The 20,717-nt window shown below is 34.1% G+C and overlaps 1 protein-coding gene across 1 annotated transcript in view; it reads left to right on the forward strand.

Annotated features, from left to right (window-relative positions):
• Window positions 1–20,717, forward strand: part of LOC123653847 (transmembrane protein 132E) — a 57,926-nt gene that overhangs the window by 32,466 nt on the left and 4,743 nt on the right. Inside the window, 9 exon segments of the mRNA XM_045589825.1 lie at window positions 11,388–12,219; window positions 13,130–13,276; window positions 14,281–14,548; window positions 16,540–16,683; window positions 17,312–17,486; window positions 17,793–17,941; window positions 18,887–19,088; window positions 20,015–20,187; window positions 20,518–20,686. Of these exon segments, the coding sequence (XP_045445781.1) occupies window positions 11,388–12,219; window positions 13,130–13,276; window positions 14,281–14,548; window positions 16,540–16,683; window positions 17,312–17,486; window positions 17,793–17,941; window positions 18,887–19,088; window positions 20,015–20,187; window positions 20,518–20,686 (2,259 nt within the window).

Below are 20,717 nucleotides of genomic sequence, written 5' to 3' on the forward strand. Positions count from 1 at the left end.
CCGCAGTGAATTAAAACAAAACTTTATTTGTTGTTTTCACAATTACCGGCTATCGGCTGTATTTGCTATCGGGTTACATGTTCGTTGCACATTTATAGAAGATAAATACGATTTCAATTAAATGAACGTGCAACTTGATGAACGTATGGATTTATTATTAATGTTGTGCAGTCGACCGAGTTTTAATAATTTCAATTGTACATGTAATTTAAAATAAATGTAGTGCATATAAATAAAAATTACTTTGCTCACTTGCGTATATATAAATTATATGTTTACAATGTACTTACTACATATAGTTAGATTTTAGTTATCTTCCCTATTGCGACGTCAATTCTGTTCTTGCTCTCTAAACAATGTAGTGTAATAAACTATGCGACTACTTTTATTTGCGTTTTATATTTAGAATAGTCCGGAAATCGGTTCGATTCCTCCCATCTCTGCCTAATCTCGTTTTCATCCCTCACGTTAGATTCTCCTTATGGTAAACAAAGTTTAAAATATTCGTAATTTACTATTCAGTTAAAAATACACTTGATCGTATTTAGAGTATAAAAAATGAGGTACTCGCTAGAGCAAAATTCAGTCAACATAAGTTGGTATTTCTTATTTTTGGATTTTTTTTATAGTTTCATAATTGATTGAATTCAATTTAAAAATCTTGTAATTCTTTACTACCTACTGTTAGAAATCGTAAAAAAAATTAATTTCTTAGAACAACTGGTGATATAATTCAATAATTAGAAATCCTAACATTAGGTTGACAAGAACCATCATTTCGGGACTTGAAAAAGCTTAATTTGACAATTGCAAATATATAACTATAATGAAACTATTGATAATAATGAATTAATAACCCTATCAAGGTTTTACTGCCAACTTTTCTTCGCTTAGAGACTTTGTGTGTGTGTGTTAGTGAAAGTATAAGCATAATTATTTAAGTATTCTTATTATTACAGGGAAAACAGTATTTATTCACTTCGATTTATTTCGGTGTTAAGAATACTGTAATAACAGGTGAAATTGGCTGATGCTTTAAGCCGTAAGGTCAAGTGCTAATCTTAGATTAAAACAATAGCCCCTTTTTGTTTTAATCTATGGAGCTAATGTATCTTAATAATATTGCGGCTTCATGTTATTCAATGAATTAACTAGTTCTACAAATTAGGCAATATAATAGTCAGTTATAATAAAATTCTGAATTAAATTAAATGTATTAGAAACAAATAAACTTCATTGTTGCCTCATACACAACGGTACTATCACATGTGTTCATCCGTCCGTGTGTCCCTCGTAGTATCCCGAGTAGAAATTTTTTCGTCTTCCTTAGAAGGACCGGACCAGGCATGCCTGATCAGGACTAGATAAAGCATAGACACGACGTCGTCGGGATTGTTCAGAGGTGAGCAGGACAGTCCCCATGAAAGAGAAGTCTGGCCTTTTCGCCGAGGCCAGTCTGTCGCTGGAGGGATCCTGTTGCCTGCAGATCCGGGACCCTCCAATTAAAGCGGCTAAAGGCTCCCGCAGGGGTTTTGGTCGGTAGTGCACCCCCAAGTGCTGAAGCCGACATACGGTCTAGGAATACCTACCCGGGCATCCTGGATATCACCCATAAATGGGTTACCCTGCGATAACAAAAAAAAAGGACTAGATAAACCATGTAACGCAGATGATTGGTCTGGACCTGATCAGGATGAGATGAGATTTCCTGATCGGTCCAGATCAGGATATCTCATCTCATCCTGATCAGCCGGTTCGGTCCAGTCCTTTTAAAAATCACGAATGTATATTTTTGAAAAAAATTGTTTACAAAAAAAAAAAGCGAATTGATATTATAAATATCTTACTTAACATAATTATTATGATATTTATTTCCGTTTATTTTTTCCAATATATTATTTATTTATGTTTTTAAAGTATTAAATATTAATTATTTTTATTTATTTTTATGTTATTAATTAATTATTATTATTAATTAAATTTTATTTATTAACTTCTAATAATTAACTACTAATTAACTATTTCCTATTACTTACGACTGCTCCACTGTGTAGAAATGGACTCCCTGCTAGACTGTCCTGATAACTGTATATATATTAAGTGCGTTTAAAAACATTAATAACGCGATTCAGGCTCAGTTCGCGTAATTTCTTTCAGGTTATCTTGATCTGGACCGGACCGGGTCCTGATCCAGTATGCCTTACCATACTTGATAATATTTTACATCAGGCTATCCTGATCTGGACCGGACCGGGTCCTGATCCAGTATGCCTTACCATACTTGAGTATATTTTACATCAGGCTGTCCTTATCTGGACCGAACCGGGTCCTGATCCAGTATGCTTTACCATACTTGATTATATTTTACATCAGGCTATCCTTGCCTGGACCAGACCTGGTCCTGATAGAGGTTCCTGGATCTGGTATGCCTCATTCTATCCTGATCCGGTCCAGATACATGATCTGGCTGAGCCTGACCTTTTTTCTAGTCGGGATGCAAATCCTGCGTTAGGGATCTGGAAGCACACTCAACGCACAAAGTTTATGTCAACTACAGAGATCTAACCCAAGAATACAAGCAATATGTAGTATATTAAAATAAAAACATTAGTTACTGATATACATGTCCAAATACGATCCCCGAATCTTGTCTAATACTTACTCCCCGGTAGCTCTGAATCAAGTTAGTAAACCTTGCAAATCCTTACACCACAACTAGACAAATGAGGGGTGCGAATACAAAGATCAAGGGGCGTTCTACTCCATTTGCATTTAGATGAGCGAGACAAGATATTGTTGAGCACGACAATTCGCAGGGAGGAAGCGCTCTTGTCGCCACACAATCACCCTTAACCTTCCCGACTATTTACGGGCACTAACAATCTGCCAGAAATTTTCACTGCAATTAAAAGTCCTGGTTCCATGAAGTCTTTTCGAGCTTACGTAATTTTCTCCATTCATTGCATAATCAAATTATCTTAAATGGAATGATGATTAACATAACCAGTAAACTTTCTCAGCGCTTGAAAATTAAACAAACAGAATGCTTGTAGCACATCATATACAAACATACATATGTTGTATACAGTAGTAAATCTTTGTCATCACACACCAGATAGAGGCGTACCGTTATGGACCGGCAGCGAATAAACTTGGACAAGGGCCTACGCATGTATTAACAATGCGAAGGAAAGCGAATGCATCAAACATTGCATTCTTAGATGGATTTGTACATGTGTGAATGGGAAAGGAATGTGTGGGGGCGACGTCTAAAAGGAACGGATGCTTAATTACATGGCAATTATAATGCAATATTGTGTAAGGATAGTTTAGTTGCATTAACCGACTTCCAAAAAGGAGGAGGATACTCAATACGAACTTATATATATATATGATTATTATGTATGTTCGGGGATAACATCGTCGCTTATGAACCGATTTTGATAATTCTTTGTTGTTGGAAAGTAGATATCCCAAATGTGGTACCATAATAAGGAAACCAGAATCCGATGATGGAATCTCAGAGAAATCGAGGGAAACCCTTGAAAATCGTAGTGACGACTACTGCGTTTGTTGATTTTTTTCGTCTACTTGCGTTGTATTACTTATCGATGTAATTGATGTCGGTTTTTTTTCGTTTGGGAGCAAACACATTTTACTTTAGTAGAAGCTAGTATATTTATGCTATCTAGTCAATTTTAAAATTTAATTATGCTTGTACATACATATTTAGTTTTATATCTCTAATATTGTTGTATTCCACATTCATACATTATGTTAAATGTAACTAATGAATACCTAATTTAAATATTTGTTCAAATATAACTTGCGAATATAAAATATTATATAAATATTTAAACCCTTAAAAATAGTCAAAACTGTAGACACACTTATGTAACTTTTCGAACTCCTATGGTACCTAGAGTAGTTGTGATACATAAATCAACTGCGAGAAATGTATTGCGTAACGAAACTTCATAGAAGTGCTCTTAAGTTGAGTGCACAAGAGGTTAACGTCTAAAGTGAGATTCGAGAGTTCACTCCGGCGACATTACTATACTTAGCCCATCCCTATTTTACAACTACACTTGTCATTTTTTGAGAGCGCAGTTATTTTTGAAATAATATATATAATATGACGATGTTATGTATTTTTTAATTAAATAACGATATTATTTTGGACACTTCGTTTAAAGAATTCTGTAACTGGTCTCAAATTAAAATCGATATTAACTAGATCAATTAATTAGATTTAATTACTTTGTTATTAAGTTTACAAATTAATTTAACGAAAATTTAACCTTAAAATTAGTTTGACAACCTTAATGTGATAGCTGAGTTTATTTAAAAAAATTATGGCTTTACTTTCTACGTGACATTGGCGAAATCATCTGTGCTCACTCGGCACTATTGAAAGCCATTAACCGTGAAGATGAAGAAAAGAAGTATAGCTTTACTAATAAATCGTATCGTTATTTTAAAATGACAATGAATTGCTGCCTGGAGTCATGAGTCATTCGAACATTGTTCCACGAAACATCGGCTCTGCTTCGTATCGATAACCACATGGTTCAATTTCCTTACTTAAGAATGTACAGCTGTCTCGTTTACGCTTTGTATAAATGAAAGAGACGATTGGTGATAACAATCAATTAACTCGTGTCGATGTCCAATGCTTTGATCTTAACTTTTTACTGCAAACCAGTATGGCAATCTGGTCACACTCAGCAAACAGTATTGTACATAATTTATATGCGTATGTTTTTGTGTTAACCTGTATTCGTTTTGAAAATCGAGTCAAGCAATATTAAAAATGTCTTGTATGTTTATATTTTATCGGTTTTTTTGCGTAGAATTTGAACCGTTACGGTTTTCTATACAAATAAATAAAATTAGAGTGTCTGTTTCTAATATTAAAATAACTGCTTTTTACTAAATGCATACGGATGTATACACGGTAGATATACTAAAATAACATTTTTACAATTTTTGTCTGTCTGCTTGTTCCGGCTAATCTCCGAAACGGTTTAACCGATTTTGACGGGACTTTGACTGGCAGATAGCTGATGTAATAAGGAGTAACTTAAGCTTTGATTTTAGAAATTTGTTTTTTTATGTAATTCTGCGACCTGAACAATTTTTTTTAAATTTCACGTGGACGAAGTCGCGGGCACAGCTAGTTAATTAATATAACTGTTACTCGTGAAAGCACTAATAGCATAACATTTCAACTCTCAGCTAAAACATTTCGTTTCTTCATTAAATTTATCTATTAGTTGGTGATAGATATATTTACAAGTAAATGGGCTTTACTTTTGCTGGAAGTTCTCTGAAAAAGATACGAACACAAATTTCGGACAGTTTAGTATTCTATAGACTTGAAAACACCTGTAATCGTTCCATTGCTGGGGGAAAGTTACTTCACTATATTTTGCTTTCCTGCCTAACCGAGATTAGATACAAATGTAACAGTTGAAATTCCAATGGTGCCTGTCCTTTGTTCTATCAAATGGATGACTTGTCGGAGCCGCCGGTTTGATAAATTTATCGCACAACTAGCTAAGATTTGTCAAGATCATTAACAAAATAAGAGAGTGTTGCAAAGTAGGTATATGAGTTTAGACATTTTTATGCGCTATATTATCGACGATCTTTCTTATGTATTGTATTATATTTCGGATTTGAATGTGGTGAGTGTCCAGCAACGTCTTAAGAGCATTTACGACGCAGTGCAAAATACTCATCAATTACAATTACTTATTACATTTTTAATTGTTGGCAATTAGACTTCTTACATTGGATAGCGGTCGTGTACAAAACGCTTGCGTTATTGATTTGAATACTTCAAGAAATTTTTGTGACATGTCTGGACAATTAGCATTGTAGTGTGAAGAAACAATTAGCGCATTTTTAATTGCGTCAAACATTGGGGCTAAATTTCGATTGCAACGTGGTACGTTTGTACCAACCGGTGTTGATCATCAAAATTTTGATGACATTCTCGATAGTTTGAATCTCGTCGCTCGTTGACTTTCACTGTACTCATTAGTGAAGAAGGTATTGAGTGATCGAAAACTTTGATGACGACGTCAATGACTAGTAACAAACTTGTTGTGGTACTTAATGAAGTAAATCCTCTCAATTATGCCAGATCAAACATTCACACAGAGAGTATAACATTCGTCAAAATACTACCAAACCAGATCAGGTATTTTTTATTTATTTGTTTCTTACTACCTTTGCAGTTTTACACGAGTTTGTAAAACTGTCTGTTACTGTGTATGAGTCCCCGAGTGATGTTTTATATCGTAAAGTGTAGTTGTATAAACTGTAATTGCACTAAGCTTCTTATAAAAGAGTAACTGCATCTGTATTTTATTATACTAAATGTTTGAGAACCACTGGTGTCAAAGGTTAAAATCGTTATTAAGAAATTTTTGTTTTTATAAATCCTTTAATTGAAAGGATAAGCCTTACTAAGATTTTATCATAGACAAATGTGCGTCTGAAATCTTAGATCTGTGATTAAAATATTATCTACTGTGTAAAGGAGAAAAAAAAATTGCCCTGAAACTGAAACATCCTCTTACAAAAAAAGCCTTCGACCAATACGGGCGAAATCTTCCTTAAATTTCAACATCGTTCGCGGCATACATTCCAGGATGTAATTGACGTTAATATAATAGAATTTAATTTTGTAAATTATATAAAAATATCCCTTGTCAAATTTATAATTCGTTCTTAAAGCATGTGGTTGTTGGGTTGGCTTTCTGAAATTGAAAAAGGCAAACAATTTATTTTGTATCCCTCCCGCCCCTGGTATCTGCGGTGGATAGCCATTATTTTTAACGTTCCATTTTCTTGCCTTAATTATTTTATTTTATTGGTATTTCGAATGATTTTATTACATACAGTCGTGTTTTCCTTACCGTAATTTTTATTTATGAACTAGCTGCCTGAGCAGACTTCATTCTGTTAATAGTAAAATAAATGTAACGATTTCCCAGTGATAACTACATTTTTATCTTTTTTTTATAAAAACCGTTCGCGGGCCTTAAGGAACATACAAAAAATAAATTAGCCGAATTGCTCGAGCCACTTTCGAGTTATGCGCTTAGCAACATTCATTTTTATTTATATAGATATTATTTATATAGATATAGATATATATACGAGTACAACTACAGTAAAATTATGAAGATTCGTATATATTTTAAGTATCGGCACAATATACCGATATTTTTCTCTAGTATGATATTTATTAAAACGCTTAGAATAAAATTATTGGCAAAAATAAAAAAACTTGTGTACTTTATGTCACTAAATAAAATATAAAAGTAAAATCATTTGAATTTTTCATCCATGAAAATCCATGTAAGAAAATCGTCATGGTATTACTCCGCGGCAAACTCATCCCGCTCTCTTTTAACAAACATCAGCCTCCGAGAATAGATATTGATCGATGACTTCTGAATAGACAACACGGTAAAGTTGCAAGCACATTTCCTTTTTTCGAAGTAAAAATTTCGTCGAAAACAAGTATTGCCTATCAGAATAAAACTGTAATCCTGCAAAAATGAAACGTTTACGAATGAAATCGTATTTTACACCCATATCGATTGCTCGATAGAATGCAAATACAGCGGGCGACGGGGTGAAGCTAAGTCTCTCTAATAACTGTCTCACGACTAATCCAAGATAGGCAGGCGTGGCCGTAATTCGATACCAGCCGACTTTATCTTGCTGACCTTTGGAGGGCATCGATATATTCCACCCGCGTTCAATTCGTTTATTACTTGGTTTTTATACCGAAATGTAGGTATACACGAATTATGTCATCTTCCATTAAATTATTTACTTTCATAAAAAAGCTTCTATGAACATTAATTCAAAACGGAGTGTTATATATTTCTGTAGATATTATTAAGTGTTTTAATAAAGGGGAACACAACGAATGTGGCTCTATTAAACCGGTAAATATTTGTTAATTTGTCGGTGTACATGACTCCAGTTGATGGTTTGACGTCATACTGTATATGTGTATATTGCAATGTATGAAGTACTTCCGTTGAAATTTTTGGCAATGCTTGGTTATATTTACTTCATTATTAAATTATGAGATGAAATTATTTTTAGTTTTCTTTGATCTGAATTGTAAATCATTGGTTAAGTTTACTTTCGAATGATACCTAGTAATTATTTTATCTGTGAATTTTAAGATAAACGAATTTGTTACATAACTCATTATCATTTCATAGCTCAACGGTCTTTGCATTACTTAAGTTAAATTGTGTGCTTGTTCATATAATTTATAAGCCTTCCACACACATATAGCATAAAATTTTAAGAGAGCAATTTAAACTTGAGATGTAGATTAATCAGAGAAAGTTTATTATTATGAAAAGAAAAAATCAGAATGTTTATGTTCGTATCATTGGCGAAACTAATGATTTTTTTTAGTGTTTTAATTAAAATTTTATAACTCGATTCAATTCGAAGTAAGAAATTAAGAAGTAATTCATTTGTTAAATGTCAAGAGCAAACCAAGCAGTTATCATTCAAACTAAAAAACGAGTATGCTTTAGACCACACGACTGAAATAAAACTTCGTAAAACGCAACTCCCTCTCTTTCTGTCTTCACTACGTTATATCTTCCCCTCAACTTCCTTTCACCTCACCCGATCACACTTTTAGTAACGCTCTCGTTACGCATTCATCAGCTTACTCCCCAAGTCAAGCATGCGTAAAGAAGTTTTACTTCAATATATATACAAACAATACATAAATAATATCTATAATATTTATTTCTATTAACAAGTTTTAGAATGGTTAAGGACGACGCCGACGGCAATATGAACAAGGTGGACGTCTTAGTCCGCCTACCATTAATTATTTATTGAGCAAATATTTTATATTACTACAAAAATGAAAATAAAATATACTATAAATATATAAAAACAATAAAAAAATAAAATATTCATAAAATGGGTAGAGCAAAAGTGGAATGAAATGAGTTTTGGAGAATTTTCGTCATAACAGTACTCGTATAAAGGTATCATATCTCGCAGAGGGATTGAAAGCTTTGCAAGTGTTCTTTGTTTTAAGTGCGTCACGTGCTGGAAGCTTTTTATTATCCTGCTCTATTCCATGCGCGAGACGTGCACTCTGAAAAGACGTTTTCTTGTAAATGAAGCCCCTTATTGTTGTATTCCTAAAATTTTATACTATATTCTTATGTGTTATATAATTTAATAAGTTTTTAATTAAAATTATTTTTAACAAAAATACCTACGCATTTTCAAAATGAAATCAAAAAATTTGTAAGTATATATTAATTTTACCAGCGTGGTGACTATGGGCAAAACACAGAGTTCATGTCATTTTTGGTGCAAACTTGTAGAGGCCTATATCCAGTAGTTGACTGCGATAGGCTTAAGTGATCATGATGATGATGAAGTGATGATTAATTTTTCATAAATATAGAAATAAGCATGAGTGTAGAATTGAATACATTTTATATTTTAATATTATATATATTTAAAAAGCAAAATTAAAATAATTTCACATACTAATATAAAAAGATAAATGTTGATTACAGTGACAGCTACGTAATGAATTCTGTGAAGAGAGCTTAACACTCATATAGCGGGAATGCGACATGAATCCCTGCAATAACCGAGGCGAATAACGAGATCGTGTATTCATGTCTAACACTCTCCTATACATTCGTTGAAAAGAATGTTCATGCGCTACTTTAATTAAGTATATTCGAAACGTTGCTAGATGTTAAATTCTGACATATATTTTTTCTATAATTGGAAACATTTATGTAAACGTAAGGAAAATATCTACGTTTGGCGCCGTACTTATTTCTTTCACAATATCTTTTATTTTAAACATTTTTGAATATCATATCAAAAATTGACCGCTCCAGCGGGGTTCGAACCCGCGTCTCCGACGTACCGTGTCGGCGCTCTAGCCAATTAAGCTATGGAACGATACACCCGCTCGAGCGAAATTTTCGATATGATAATTTTAAATTACGGTTTAAGCGAACCGTGGCGCCGTCTATAGTGAGCTCTTTACAGAAACCCGTAACTATTCAAAGTTTCATATTACAATGAAAATCTTTGACAGGAGACGACACCGTGCTATTTTTAATATCTAAGATTTTATTTTTGTGTTACCCACATTAGGAATTCTAAACATTTTTGAATATCATATCAAAAATTGACCGCTCCAGCGGGGTTCGAACCCGCGTCTCCGACGTACCGTGTCGGCGCTCTAGCCAATTAAGCTATGGAACGATACACCCGCTCGAGCGAAATTTTCGATATGATAATTTTAAATTACGGTTTAAGCGAACCGTGGCGCCGTCTATAGTGAGCTCTTTACAGAAACCCGTAACTATTCAAAGTTTCATATTACAATGAAAATCTTTGACAGGAGACGACACCGTGCTATTTTTAATATCTAAGATTTTATTTTTGTGTTACCCACATTAGGAATTCTAAACATTTTTGAATATCATATCAAAAATTGACCGCTCCAGCGGGGTTCGAACCCGCGTCTCCGACGTACCGTGTCGGCGCTCTAGCCAATTAAGCTATGGAACGATACACCCGCTCGAGCGAAATTTTCGATATGATAATTTTAAATTACGGTTTAAGCGAACCGTGGCGCCGTCTATAGTGAGCTCTTTACAGAAACCCGTAACTATTCAAAGTTTCATATTACAATGAAAATCTTTGACAGGAGACGACACCGTGCTATTTTTAATATCTAAGATTTTATTTTTGTGTTACCCACATTAGGAATTCTAAACATTTTTGAATTTTGAAACGCCGACACGGTACGTCGGAGACGCGGGTTCGAACCCCGCTGGAGCGGTCAATTTTTGATATGATATTCAAAAATGTTTAGAATTCCTAATGTGGGTAACACAAAAATAAAATCTTAGATATTAAAAATAGCACGGTGTCGTCTCCTGTCAAAGATTTTCATTGTAATATGAAACTTTGAATAGTTACGGGTTTCTGTAAAGAGCTCACTATAGACGGCGCCACGGTTCGCTTAAACCGTAATTTAAAATTATCATATCGAAAATTTCGCTCGAGCGGGTGTATCGTTCCATAGCTTAATTGGCTAGAGCGCCGACACGGTACGTCGGAGACGCGGGTTCGAACCCCGCTGGAGCGGTCAATTTTTGATATGATATTCAAAAATGTTTAGAATTCCTAATGTGGGTAACACAAAAATAAAATCTTAGATATCTTTTATTTTTTTTATAATTTAAGAAAATCTATAACAGAAATTTGTAATGTTTATTTAATTCATAATGTCAGAAAATAAATTGAAATTATTATAATCAATTTTTTGTTCGCAGGGGTCGCGTTCGCTGTGGAAGTTCATTTTGAAAATAAAGATAGTGGTTTTTTTCTGAAGCATACAGCACGATGGAGTGGAACAGGTCCACCGCCCGAACCAATGGGTACAGCTCTTCCCGGTGCTCTTCTTTCACTTGATCGATTTACAGTTCTTCAAGGTTCTGCCCCTGCTTCTGTACGGGCAACGTACGGACCGTTTTCTACGAAACAAACAGTTCCGGCTCGATACGCAGTACCCGATCCTCTTGAACCACCTCGAAGGAATGCAACTTTAGTTGAATTGCAAGATGCGACAGCCCACAGACTCGACGTGTCGGCACATCTTGTATTTCGAGAACTACCAAAAGATGCACCTGTATTAAGAGTTTTATTTCATACGGGTGGAGAGGGAGGTGCTCGACGAGCAGCGGCGAGGCCACGTCGTGTTTGTATTACTCTCCACGCTAGTCTTGGCACTAAAACATTGACTGCGACTTGTGGGCCTGAAGGCGAAGAAGGAGCTTGTTTGGCAGAATTAACTGTTCCAGCTGCATGGTGGCCAGCTGATGGCAAAGGAAAACGTCCGCCGAGAACTATGAAATTGGCTTACAGTGCAGCGGAAGCAAGTAGTGGTGAAACTGGAGAAGGAATATGTGGAAAAGTATCTGTGCAACCAGCGTGGCCTTTGGGCACTGTGACTTTGTCTGGAGCTCGCGCTGGTTACAGAGAAACGCGTGCTGGAGACACAGCACTGTTGTTACCTAGAGCGCCTTTATACCCTCACTTTAGGCTACATTTGCCTTTCGTTATACGACGTGAAACAAGTCCTTCAATAGGCCACGTTGTTATCAGGTCAGTTAGTTCAAAAAAATTTTAATGTAATATATGATTGCCATACCATTTCAAAAGTTATTTAAGAACTTAAAATCGCCCTGAATAAATCAGCTCACATCTAACATTAACATGATTGATTTCATACTTAAAAGTATCTTTACTACGTTTGACGACGCGTTGGCCTAACTGTTACAGCACTGGTTTGTGGCTGTTGCACTGGCGGTTGCGGGTTCGATCCCCACAGAAGACAATTATTTTTATTGGCCATACAGATGTTTGCCGTGGTCTGAGTGTTTATGCAATTCTCGTGGGTCTCCCAACCGGCCACGGAGAGCACGTTAAGCCGTCGATCCCGGTTGTTATCATGTATTGCAGCAGTGGGATATTACAGGCTGAAGAGTATACTATCTTTAAAAACACTAATAAATGTATTCAGTATCTACGAACTCTTGTGTAAGTTATGATAAATATGAATTACATTGCAACATGAAAACAATTCATGAAACCTATGAATTACGTCAATTGAAATTTATACATTTAATTATGATTGATGATCCATAAAAGGCAAGTGTGAAAACCTCGTACTAAATAATAGAAAAATATAAAATATTTACATAAAATGTATAAGTACAGGCAACAATTCACAAGCGTTTTGTTAACGTTGTATGAGGAAATACGAGTAGTCGTAGTATACGATATGTTCAACAATAAAGAAGAATCTCATATTTCTAAGTAAAACTAGCACGTACTTCACAAATTTTTAAGATATATTTCTTCTTTTTAGTTATGAAGCAAAATACCTCTGGGGAATTCCGTGAGCTCAAACGAAAATTTAATACCAATCTTATTTCACATAAAAGTAATATTCTAAAGAATTCCTTTTGAAATTATACCTAAAAATTATCCTCTTTTTATATCGTCTTCATAGGATGAAAGTAAAATCTGGACTGAGGTTGGTGAGTGTTACATCAGCGAGTTCTCACTGGGCTGTGACTGCGGAAGTAAAACCACGCGCTGCGACCGTCACTGCAACGCGTCTTGAACAACCCTTGCGTGATAATGATAACCTTGACACGTAAGTAAAAAGGAATTCTAAAACTAATAAGTTTTTTTTAATTTATTGAAATAGTATATTTATAGCCTATCTGTGATGTACATAATTAAGCCTATTATAATTTAATATCTTGTCATATAAGATCTGCTCTAGATTTGCAATTTAACTTTATATTTCGGTATAGTTTTCAAAAACCGTATCGTATTCGGAAAGTGCTTACTAATATCCCGATTGCAGTATAGTCTACAATTTTTTTTTTCATTTTCATTCACCTTAAAGAGGGTCAATTAAGATGAGAGATTTATATCACGTTTTATTTATTTTTTATTTTACCTCTTACACTTAATTAGATTCGAAAATATAAATTTATACATTGTAGCAAATGATGTCATTTTTGAATACACGGCCGCCAACTCTGACACAAGGTAGCGCTTGCACCAGTGTATATGGTCGTAATCCCAGCGGCAAGCGAATACAAGTGATAGTAGCACCAAGCCTACGACACCAAGCGACGTTAAAACAGAAACGTACGAACCTAGTTTAATGACGAATTTTATCAAACTGCAAAAAAATTAATCCCAAAAAATTCAATAACATAACTCTGATAGACTATGCACTTTTTAAGTAATATAAAGTTACAAGTTATTAAAATGTAAACCACACTAATCTATAATATTTAACCAATTACAAATACTCATCGCTTAAATTCCTGTTAGTACATTCACGCCGCCTCTATAGTGCTATGAATTGGCAAAACGCCTATAGCACTAAAACGTTGTTGAATCTTTTGAAATTTAAAGCGAGCATTGGTCAAGTTGTTCTTGGCTAAGTATCAAAAATTGCAAACGAGGCAAATTCATTTTTACCATTTGGGAATTCAATTCATGCGATTGCTTCAAGAATGAACGAATACATACAGTTACTCTTTGCGATACCCTTATGTGTATTTATTCGAAAGTTAGTTATTCGTTTTATTTATATCCTTTTTATCATGCTAATTTTAACAAATTAACTGTAACGTTCAGAGATGTGGAAGAAAACACTGGAGCTGGGGGACCTGGCTGGGAAGAGATCCTCACTTGGCTGGTGGAAGTTGGTGCGGAAGGTGAAGGCGATGCAGAAGGCTCAGAAGGTGAATCAGGACGTGGAACAGCTCGTATTAGCTGGTCTGCAAAAGTGTCTTCATCGCCAAGCGCTACTTCGACTACTGAAGAAACCCCTCATGAACACAGAGTTAATACAAGACTTGATATAGAAAAAGACGATATTCAAGCTGTGCTTCCTATCTCAAAGGTTTGTTAAAAATGTCATATTATTTTGATTGTTGTTTGTTTTTTAACCGACTTCAAAAAAAGGAGGAGGTTCTCAATTCGACTGTATTTTTTTTTTTTTTTTATGTATGTTACATCAGAACTTTTCACCGGGTAGACCGATTTCGACAAAATTTGTTGTTTTAATCGAAAGGTGGTGTGTGCCAATTGGTCCCATTTAAATTTATTTGAGATCTAACAACTACTTTTTGAGTTATATCTAATAATGCGTTTTTACTTGACGCTTTTTTCGTCGACCTACGTTGTATTATACCGCATAATTTTCTACTGGATGTACCGATTTTGATAATTCTTTTTTTGTTGGAAAGGGGATATCCCTAGTTTGATACCATGATAAGAAAACCAAGATCTGATGATGGGATCCCAGAGAAATCGAGGGAAACTCTCGAAAATCCGCAATAACTTTTTACTGGGTGTACCGAATTTGATAATTTTTAATTTAATCGAAAGCTGATGTTTATCATGTAGTCACATATAAATTTTATCGAGATCTGATAACTAATTTTTGAGTAATCCTTGATAACGCGTAGTTGCTTGACTATTTTTTCGTCGATCTACGTTGTATTACTTGTCGATGTAATTGAAGTCGGTTTTTTTTTTTCGTTTGCGAGCAAACACAATTATTGTATTATTTCTTATTTAGTTGTATATTTTGTTTAATAATTGAATATAAACACACAGCTACAAAATGCATGTCTAAAAATAACAAAGAGTTTACTGTACACTTTTAACATACATACATTATTAATTACTAGCTGGCTATAAACATATGATTCAACACACTTTTACTGAAGAAAAATATATATTTTCAGATAACATGTCTGTATTTGTTATAACATTTGAGATTAGTTAAAAGCAAAGTGACATCACCCATATGTTTAAGAACTGTGAGCTAATTCTACACTTTTGATGTCAGAATATCGTTAACAACACGAAAATAGGACATAGGAAACTGTCAACACGGAGAAACGTTAGGTGAACCCCGATCTCGAAATATTCCCAATTTATCCTCAGTAACGAATAAATAACGGATAACAGATGGTAATAGAGTTAATTACGCATCCGATACTCACGCGTTAATAATAGTTCAGAAGCAAGACAATAGTAATGGAAAAGATTCCCTTAATGTTCATTTTCATATAAATCATTGCAAGTTAAATAACCTATGTATAATAGAAACATTTAAGAAAACGAAATAAGTTTAAAAACAAATTCTTTAAGCTAAAAAAATCAAACTCATTTAATAGATTCTTTTTTTAAACTTTTTTTAAAGGAACCATTAACAAATATTTTATATTTATAGCCATTAAGCTCATAAAGTTACAAATAAGATAAGGAACGGCATTTTCATATTACTTCGTTGATGGACGAGCGCTTAGTTCTGAGCGGTTGATTGAGATATGAAATACCGTTTACATTGCGTGTTACCAATGAGAGACATATTTAATATTGCCGTAATTAATTGTGTGTTTTCGTTGTTAGTCTCAGAAATTCTTATTCAAACGAATTATTCGTCGGGAACTGTAATAATTTAGTTCAATTGTCAGTTACTCTTTGCGATACCCTTAATTTGTGTGTATGTAATCATGTAGTGATGTCATACTTTAAACACTACTGTGTTTTATGGTTTGCTTAATAAATTCAGCATTTATGAATTGGGTGCTTAAAAATTAAGAAATCTTATACCTTTAAAGCTAATTATAAATGAAATAAAAATGCGTAGACACGTTCTTGAAATATTTTGTAACGGTTTTGATGGATAATAATTTATATTACACTCCTTCATTTAGCTCTGTAATGCTCGCATTACAATAAAGGATTATGAATGGCACGTAGAATACAGATAATTATTACTCTAAATATTTCAGCGCTTTAACATAATTTTTCAAATAAAATACGCTAGATTTTATGCTTCGTTAACAATTTATAACATTTTTTCAATTTCCTGTTTAGAATTGGGAAGTGTTGAATACGGCTGTGTTAACCGGGAGACAGGTGTCGCAGGCTATGAAGGTGTTGATCGTATCACAGGCCGGTCAGGTGGCTGACGTCACGCTGCAGAGCTCTTGCCATTCCGAAGACGAGAGTGTACTTAAGGTTAGTCGAGGCTTTATCAGATGTTTAAGCGATGATATTATAAAAAAAATAATGGTATAAAAATAATGATTTTCTTAAAAAATTAATATTGTGTGTACTGAATGTAGTAAATGATTAAAAAAACTTAAGTAAAATCGTAGCTAAGCTTAAATTATTTTCCTAAAGTACCTTTTCTTTAAAGAGGGATCTTAAATCTGGGAAAGGTTAACCATTACTATTCAGAAAAAGCGGAAAGTAACCCCAGAGAATTTGTTTGATAGAATAAGGTAACCCTAAATAGGGAATGTTTTAGTCGTTATTCCAAATTAAGTGTACTTTGCATTGAATTAAAAACCAGTTAGGAGTATTGTTTGTGATAATGAGTGTAATTACTTTGGTAATTACTATTAAAGGTAAAAAAAATTAAACAGAAGTGTACTTAAAGATAATTAGTCGTATTAACGAAAATAATATAATATTGCAATGGGTAGTATTAGATTAGATCTAGAGTTACATTTAAATATATTTGTTTTAAAACTTCTTGAATCGGTCTTACTGTAAAACATATTATTTGATTGAACAGATTATTTGTTACTTTATTTTTTGAAAACGAATATTGTCCTTTATTTAGTTCTCGTATAACATACAGGTATCATCGTCGTGCAGTTCCGTGTATGTAGATGGATCGGAAATCCGAGGCTCCTCAAACGCTTCCGTTATCGTAAAATATGGTACATACACTGGCTTGGCGAGATTTACAGTATGGATGCCGGAGTATCCCCTCGAAATTGATGTTGACGATAACAGACTATCACAAATCAAAGGTAAATAAATGTCTATGTTTTTCCAGCGAGAGTTGCTTCAGTAATTTCGAACATGTTATACGATACATCTAATTCCCCTTAATGCTTTAATGAGGAAACCTTTACTCGAAACAATTAACCCTCTTAAATAAAAGATCAAGTATCGAGCCTAAATGAAAAAAAAATGTCCTTTATTATTAATGGATTCATTATAAAAGCGGATACAGCAATTTGTGATTTAATTAAAAAAAAAAATATCTAGTACCATTTGATTGGACATTTTCATTACTTTATTTATATATTGACCTAAATATGTTCGTTTGAAAGGCTGGAAAGTATCAGACGAGTCGAATGCTAAAGACAGATTAAGAAGGTCTGTGTCGTCCCGGGGGTGGGGCGGCTCGAGGCCCGACGCCCCCAACTCATTGACGGATCAGCGCTCTTGCAGACTTAGATACCAACAAAGCAATGTTGAGGTTTGTATAGAGATTGGTTTCTTTGTAAGTAAAGTAAGATTTTATAGATGTATACACGGTTGTACAGCTCTAGCTTTAAATGGAAATCGTGATTAGAGAAATGTCTTTCTATTTTATTAAGGTTTTTCCGTATTTTTAGGTAGCCACGGTCGAATAAGAGTTTGAATTGCATTATTATTTAACTATCGTGAATTTTACTCGTTAATTAATAAATATTAAATGTCAATAGTGTTAAATAATTGCATGTAATTTACTATGCTAAAAAAAAAAACTACTCAACAATTTACTAACATTTTAGCAGTTTGCGTTGTTAAGGAAGTTAACCATTAATTAATAAACTATGTTACCGAAGCACGCCTGGATGTTAGCCAAATAGCAAGACCTATAATTTACTAATGTAACACAGGTAGCAACATTCGACATTTATAAATGTATGAAACATAAATACAATTGTATCAAAACTAATTGGTAGAGCAGTAACGTGACAAAACATGTTTGTATTAAGATATAAGTTAGAAAATATTGCACGTACCAAAACACAAGTCTCACCTAATAATACATACATAAGTACTTACAATATTATAAGTGAAATAAGACGTTGTTTTTCTTGTTAAAAGTACTGAAATTGAATCAAAATTATTGTATACGACATCGCACTGATATAGTAATGCGTGTAGTAGACGTTTCAACGCCACCACGCGGGTTCGATTTTCGCTCATGGTGGCTGTTTTCATCTTTAAAATATTTTTGTCTGGTCTAGACGGGGTAGTAGTAGTCTTTATGGAACTTTACAGCGTGATAACATATCTTCAAAAAACACGTAAAAATTTCATGTAAATATTCAGCACACTAAGTTTTCCGTGCTGGGTGCATACAAGTACTGTATTGCGGGAAAATACACCTACAAAATCATCAAATTAATAACAGCAAAATTAATTTGGTTAGGTATACGCCCGGTTCCTCGCGAAGGATCATGACTCTGGACGTGTATCGTACTTCGTGTCTCGACGAACGTGGCTCAAGGTGACGGAGCTCGTGCTCTCATTGATGCGTGTGTCTGATCCTCGTATTGCATCCCTACGCGACCGCGTGCTTCAAGGTCGCAGCCCTGGCCGCACGGAAGTACAAGTACTCTCACCTATTACTGGTATGGTATACTTAATTATCTTATGTATCTATCTATCTATACTATGTAGGTATTATTATTTATTTCATTTACATCTAGCTGATGCTACGGATGTTGTCCTGTCTTGTTTTTTTTTATACAACTAGGTCGGCAGACAAGCGTACGGCTTACCGTAGCTTACCTATAGACGCATGCAATGCCAGAAGAATCGCAAGCGCGTTACTGAACCTACCCCCATTCTCCCAGGAGCTCTGGTCAGCTTACTCACTACAGGAATACAACACTGCTGGAAAGCAGTATTGTTTAGCTGTGATCTTCTGTAAATTCGAGGTACTTCGCCTCGAGGTAGTCGAGCTGCTGTAGATTTTGAGCAAGATATTTTCCGCTGTGCCCTACCTCAGTTTAAAATTGTCTCGTAAATTGTCAAATGCGCGAAGAGGAAATAATCGTTACGTTAAATTTTGTTGGCTTATCTTTCCATAAGAGCCTTCTACAAAAAATAGAAAACAAATCGCCGAATTGATCCAGCCGTTTTTTCGTTCGAGTTTTTCGTTTAGCAACGCATTTAGTGATTCATTTTCATTTATATAGAAAGATTGTTATTGAAAATATGAAATATTTAGATATTACTAAACAATAAACTGTAATTTTATTACAGCTATTTTAACGACTCTATCTCGCATTTATAAAGCTATATTTTTCAGCAATAAAATAGACCATGCAACGGGAAGCTATTACTCATAGTATCGAACAATAGCTGAAAATATTAACACTGATGAAAAATCTAGATATGTCAGTTTTGAATATTCCACTATCCGTAAAACCAAACAATAGATTTTATATATTACTTATTTAAGTAAAAATTATAGTTAATGACAATTTATTCTAAGCTGTTAGTTTAAATTATTCGCAGAAATAAATTAATATGATTTTGTCTGTTTTAACAGGGCGAGTGATTGGTCTTCGCGAAGTACGTGTAGTTAATGATAAAGTGTCAATATCTCGTCTGTTAGTCCGCGTTATCTCTGGTCTTCAATTAAATATATCGCCGGACACAGCTATTGAAAATGGCTATGTTTCTGAAACAACAGTGACTAGACGTTTAACAGCACAGTATCAGGTATAGTAAAATATTTATCTTTACAAACTTCTTTCAATATAACGTTTTTAAACATTTATATATAGAAACAGATGAAACTGTTATTAAATTTAATGTTAACTCAAAAAGCGCAAATATTACGTCACTTATTTAATAAATACTACCCAGTCTTGTAATTTATTTGTCCAAAATAAATATTCGTAAATCTAGTAATGTTTATTGTGCCCTTTATTAACCTTTGAACTTTAGACGTCCTCGACATAAAGGCTCGAACATTGAGTTTCCAAAGTTTTATTAGGAGCCTTGATATGGGCTGGAGAAATTATTTAAGCAAAGTAATTACTATTTCAGGAGGGTTTGTTGGATATAGATATTGAGTTTTCCGATGGAAGCCATACAGCTTTGCGGGACGTGGCCGTATCTGACTATTACCTGTTGGTAGAGAGTTTGGACACAGAAGTTGTGGCCTTCGCGCCAATGTTAGCTTCTCGCCATCCGCGTGTTATTGCTGTTGGAGAAGGTGCTTATTATCATTTATTTTTTTGTTATTT

Source organism: Melitaea cinxia, chromosome 5 (genome assembly GCF_905220565.1).
Source record: "Melitaea cinxia chromosome 5, ilMelCinx1.1, whole genome shotgun sequence".
NCBI classification, from domain to species: domain Eukaryota; kingdom Metazoa; phylum Arthropoda; class Insecta; order Lepidoptera; family Nymphalidae; genus Melitaea; species Melitaea cinxia.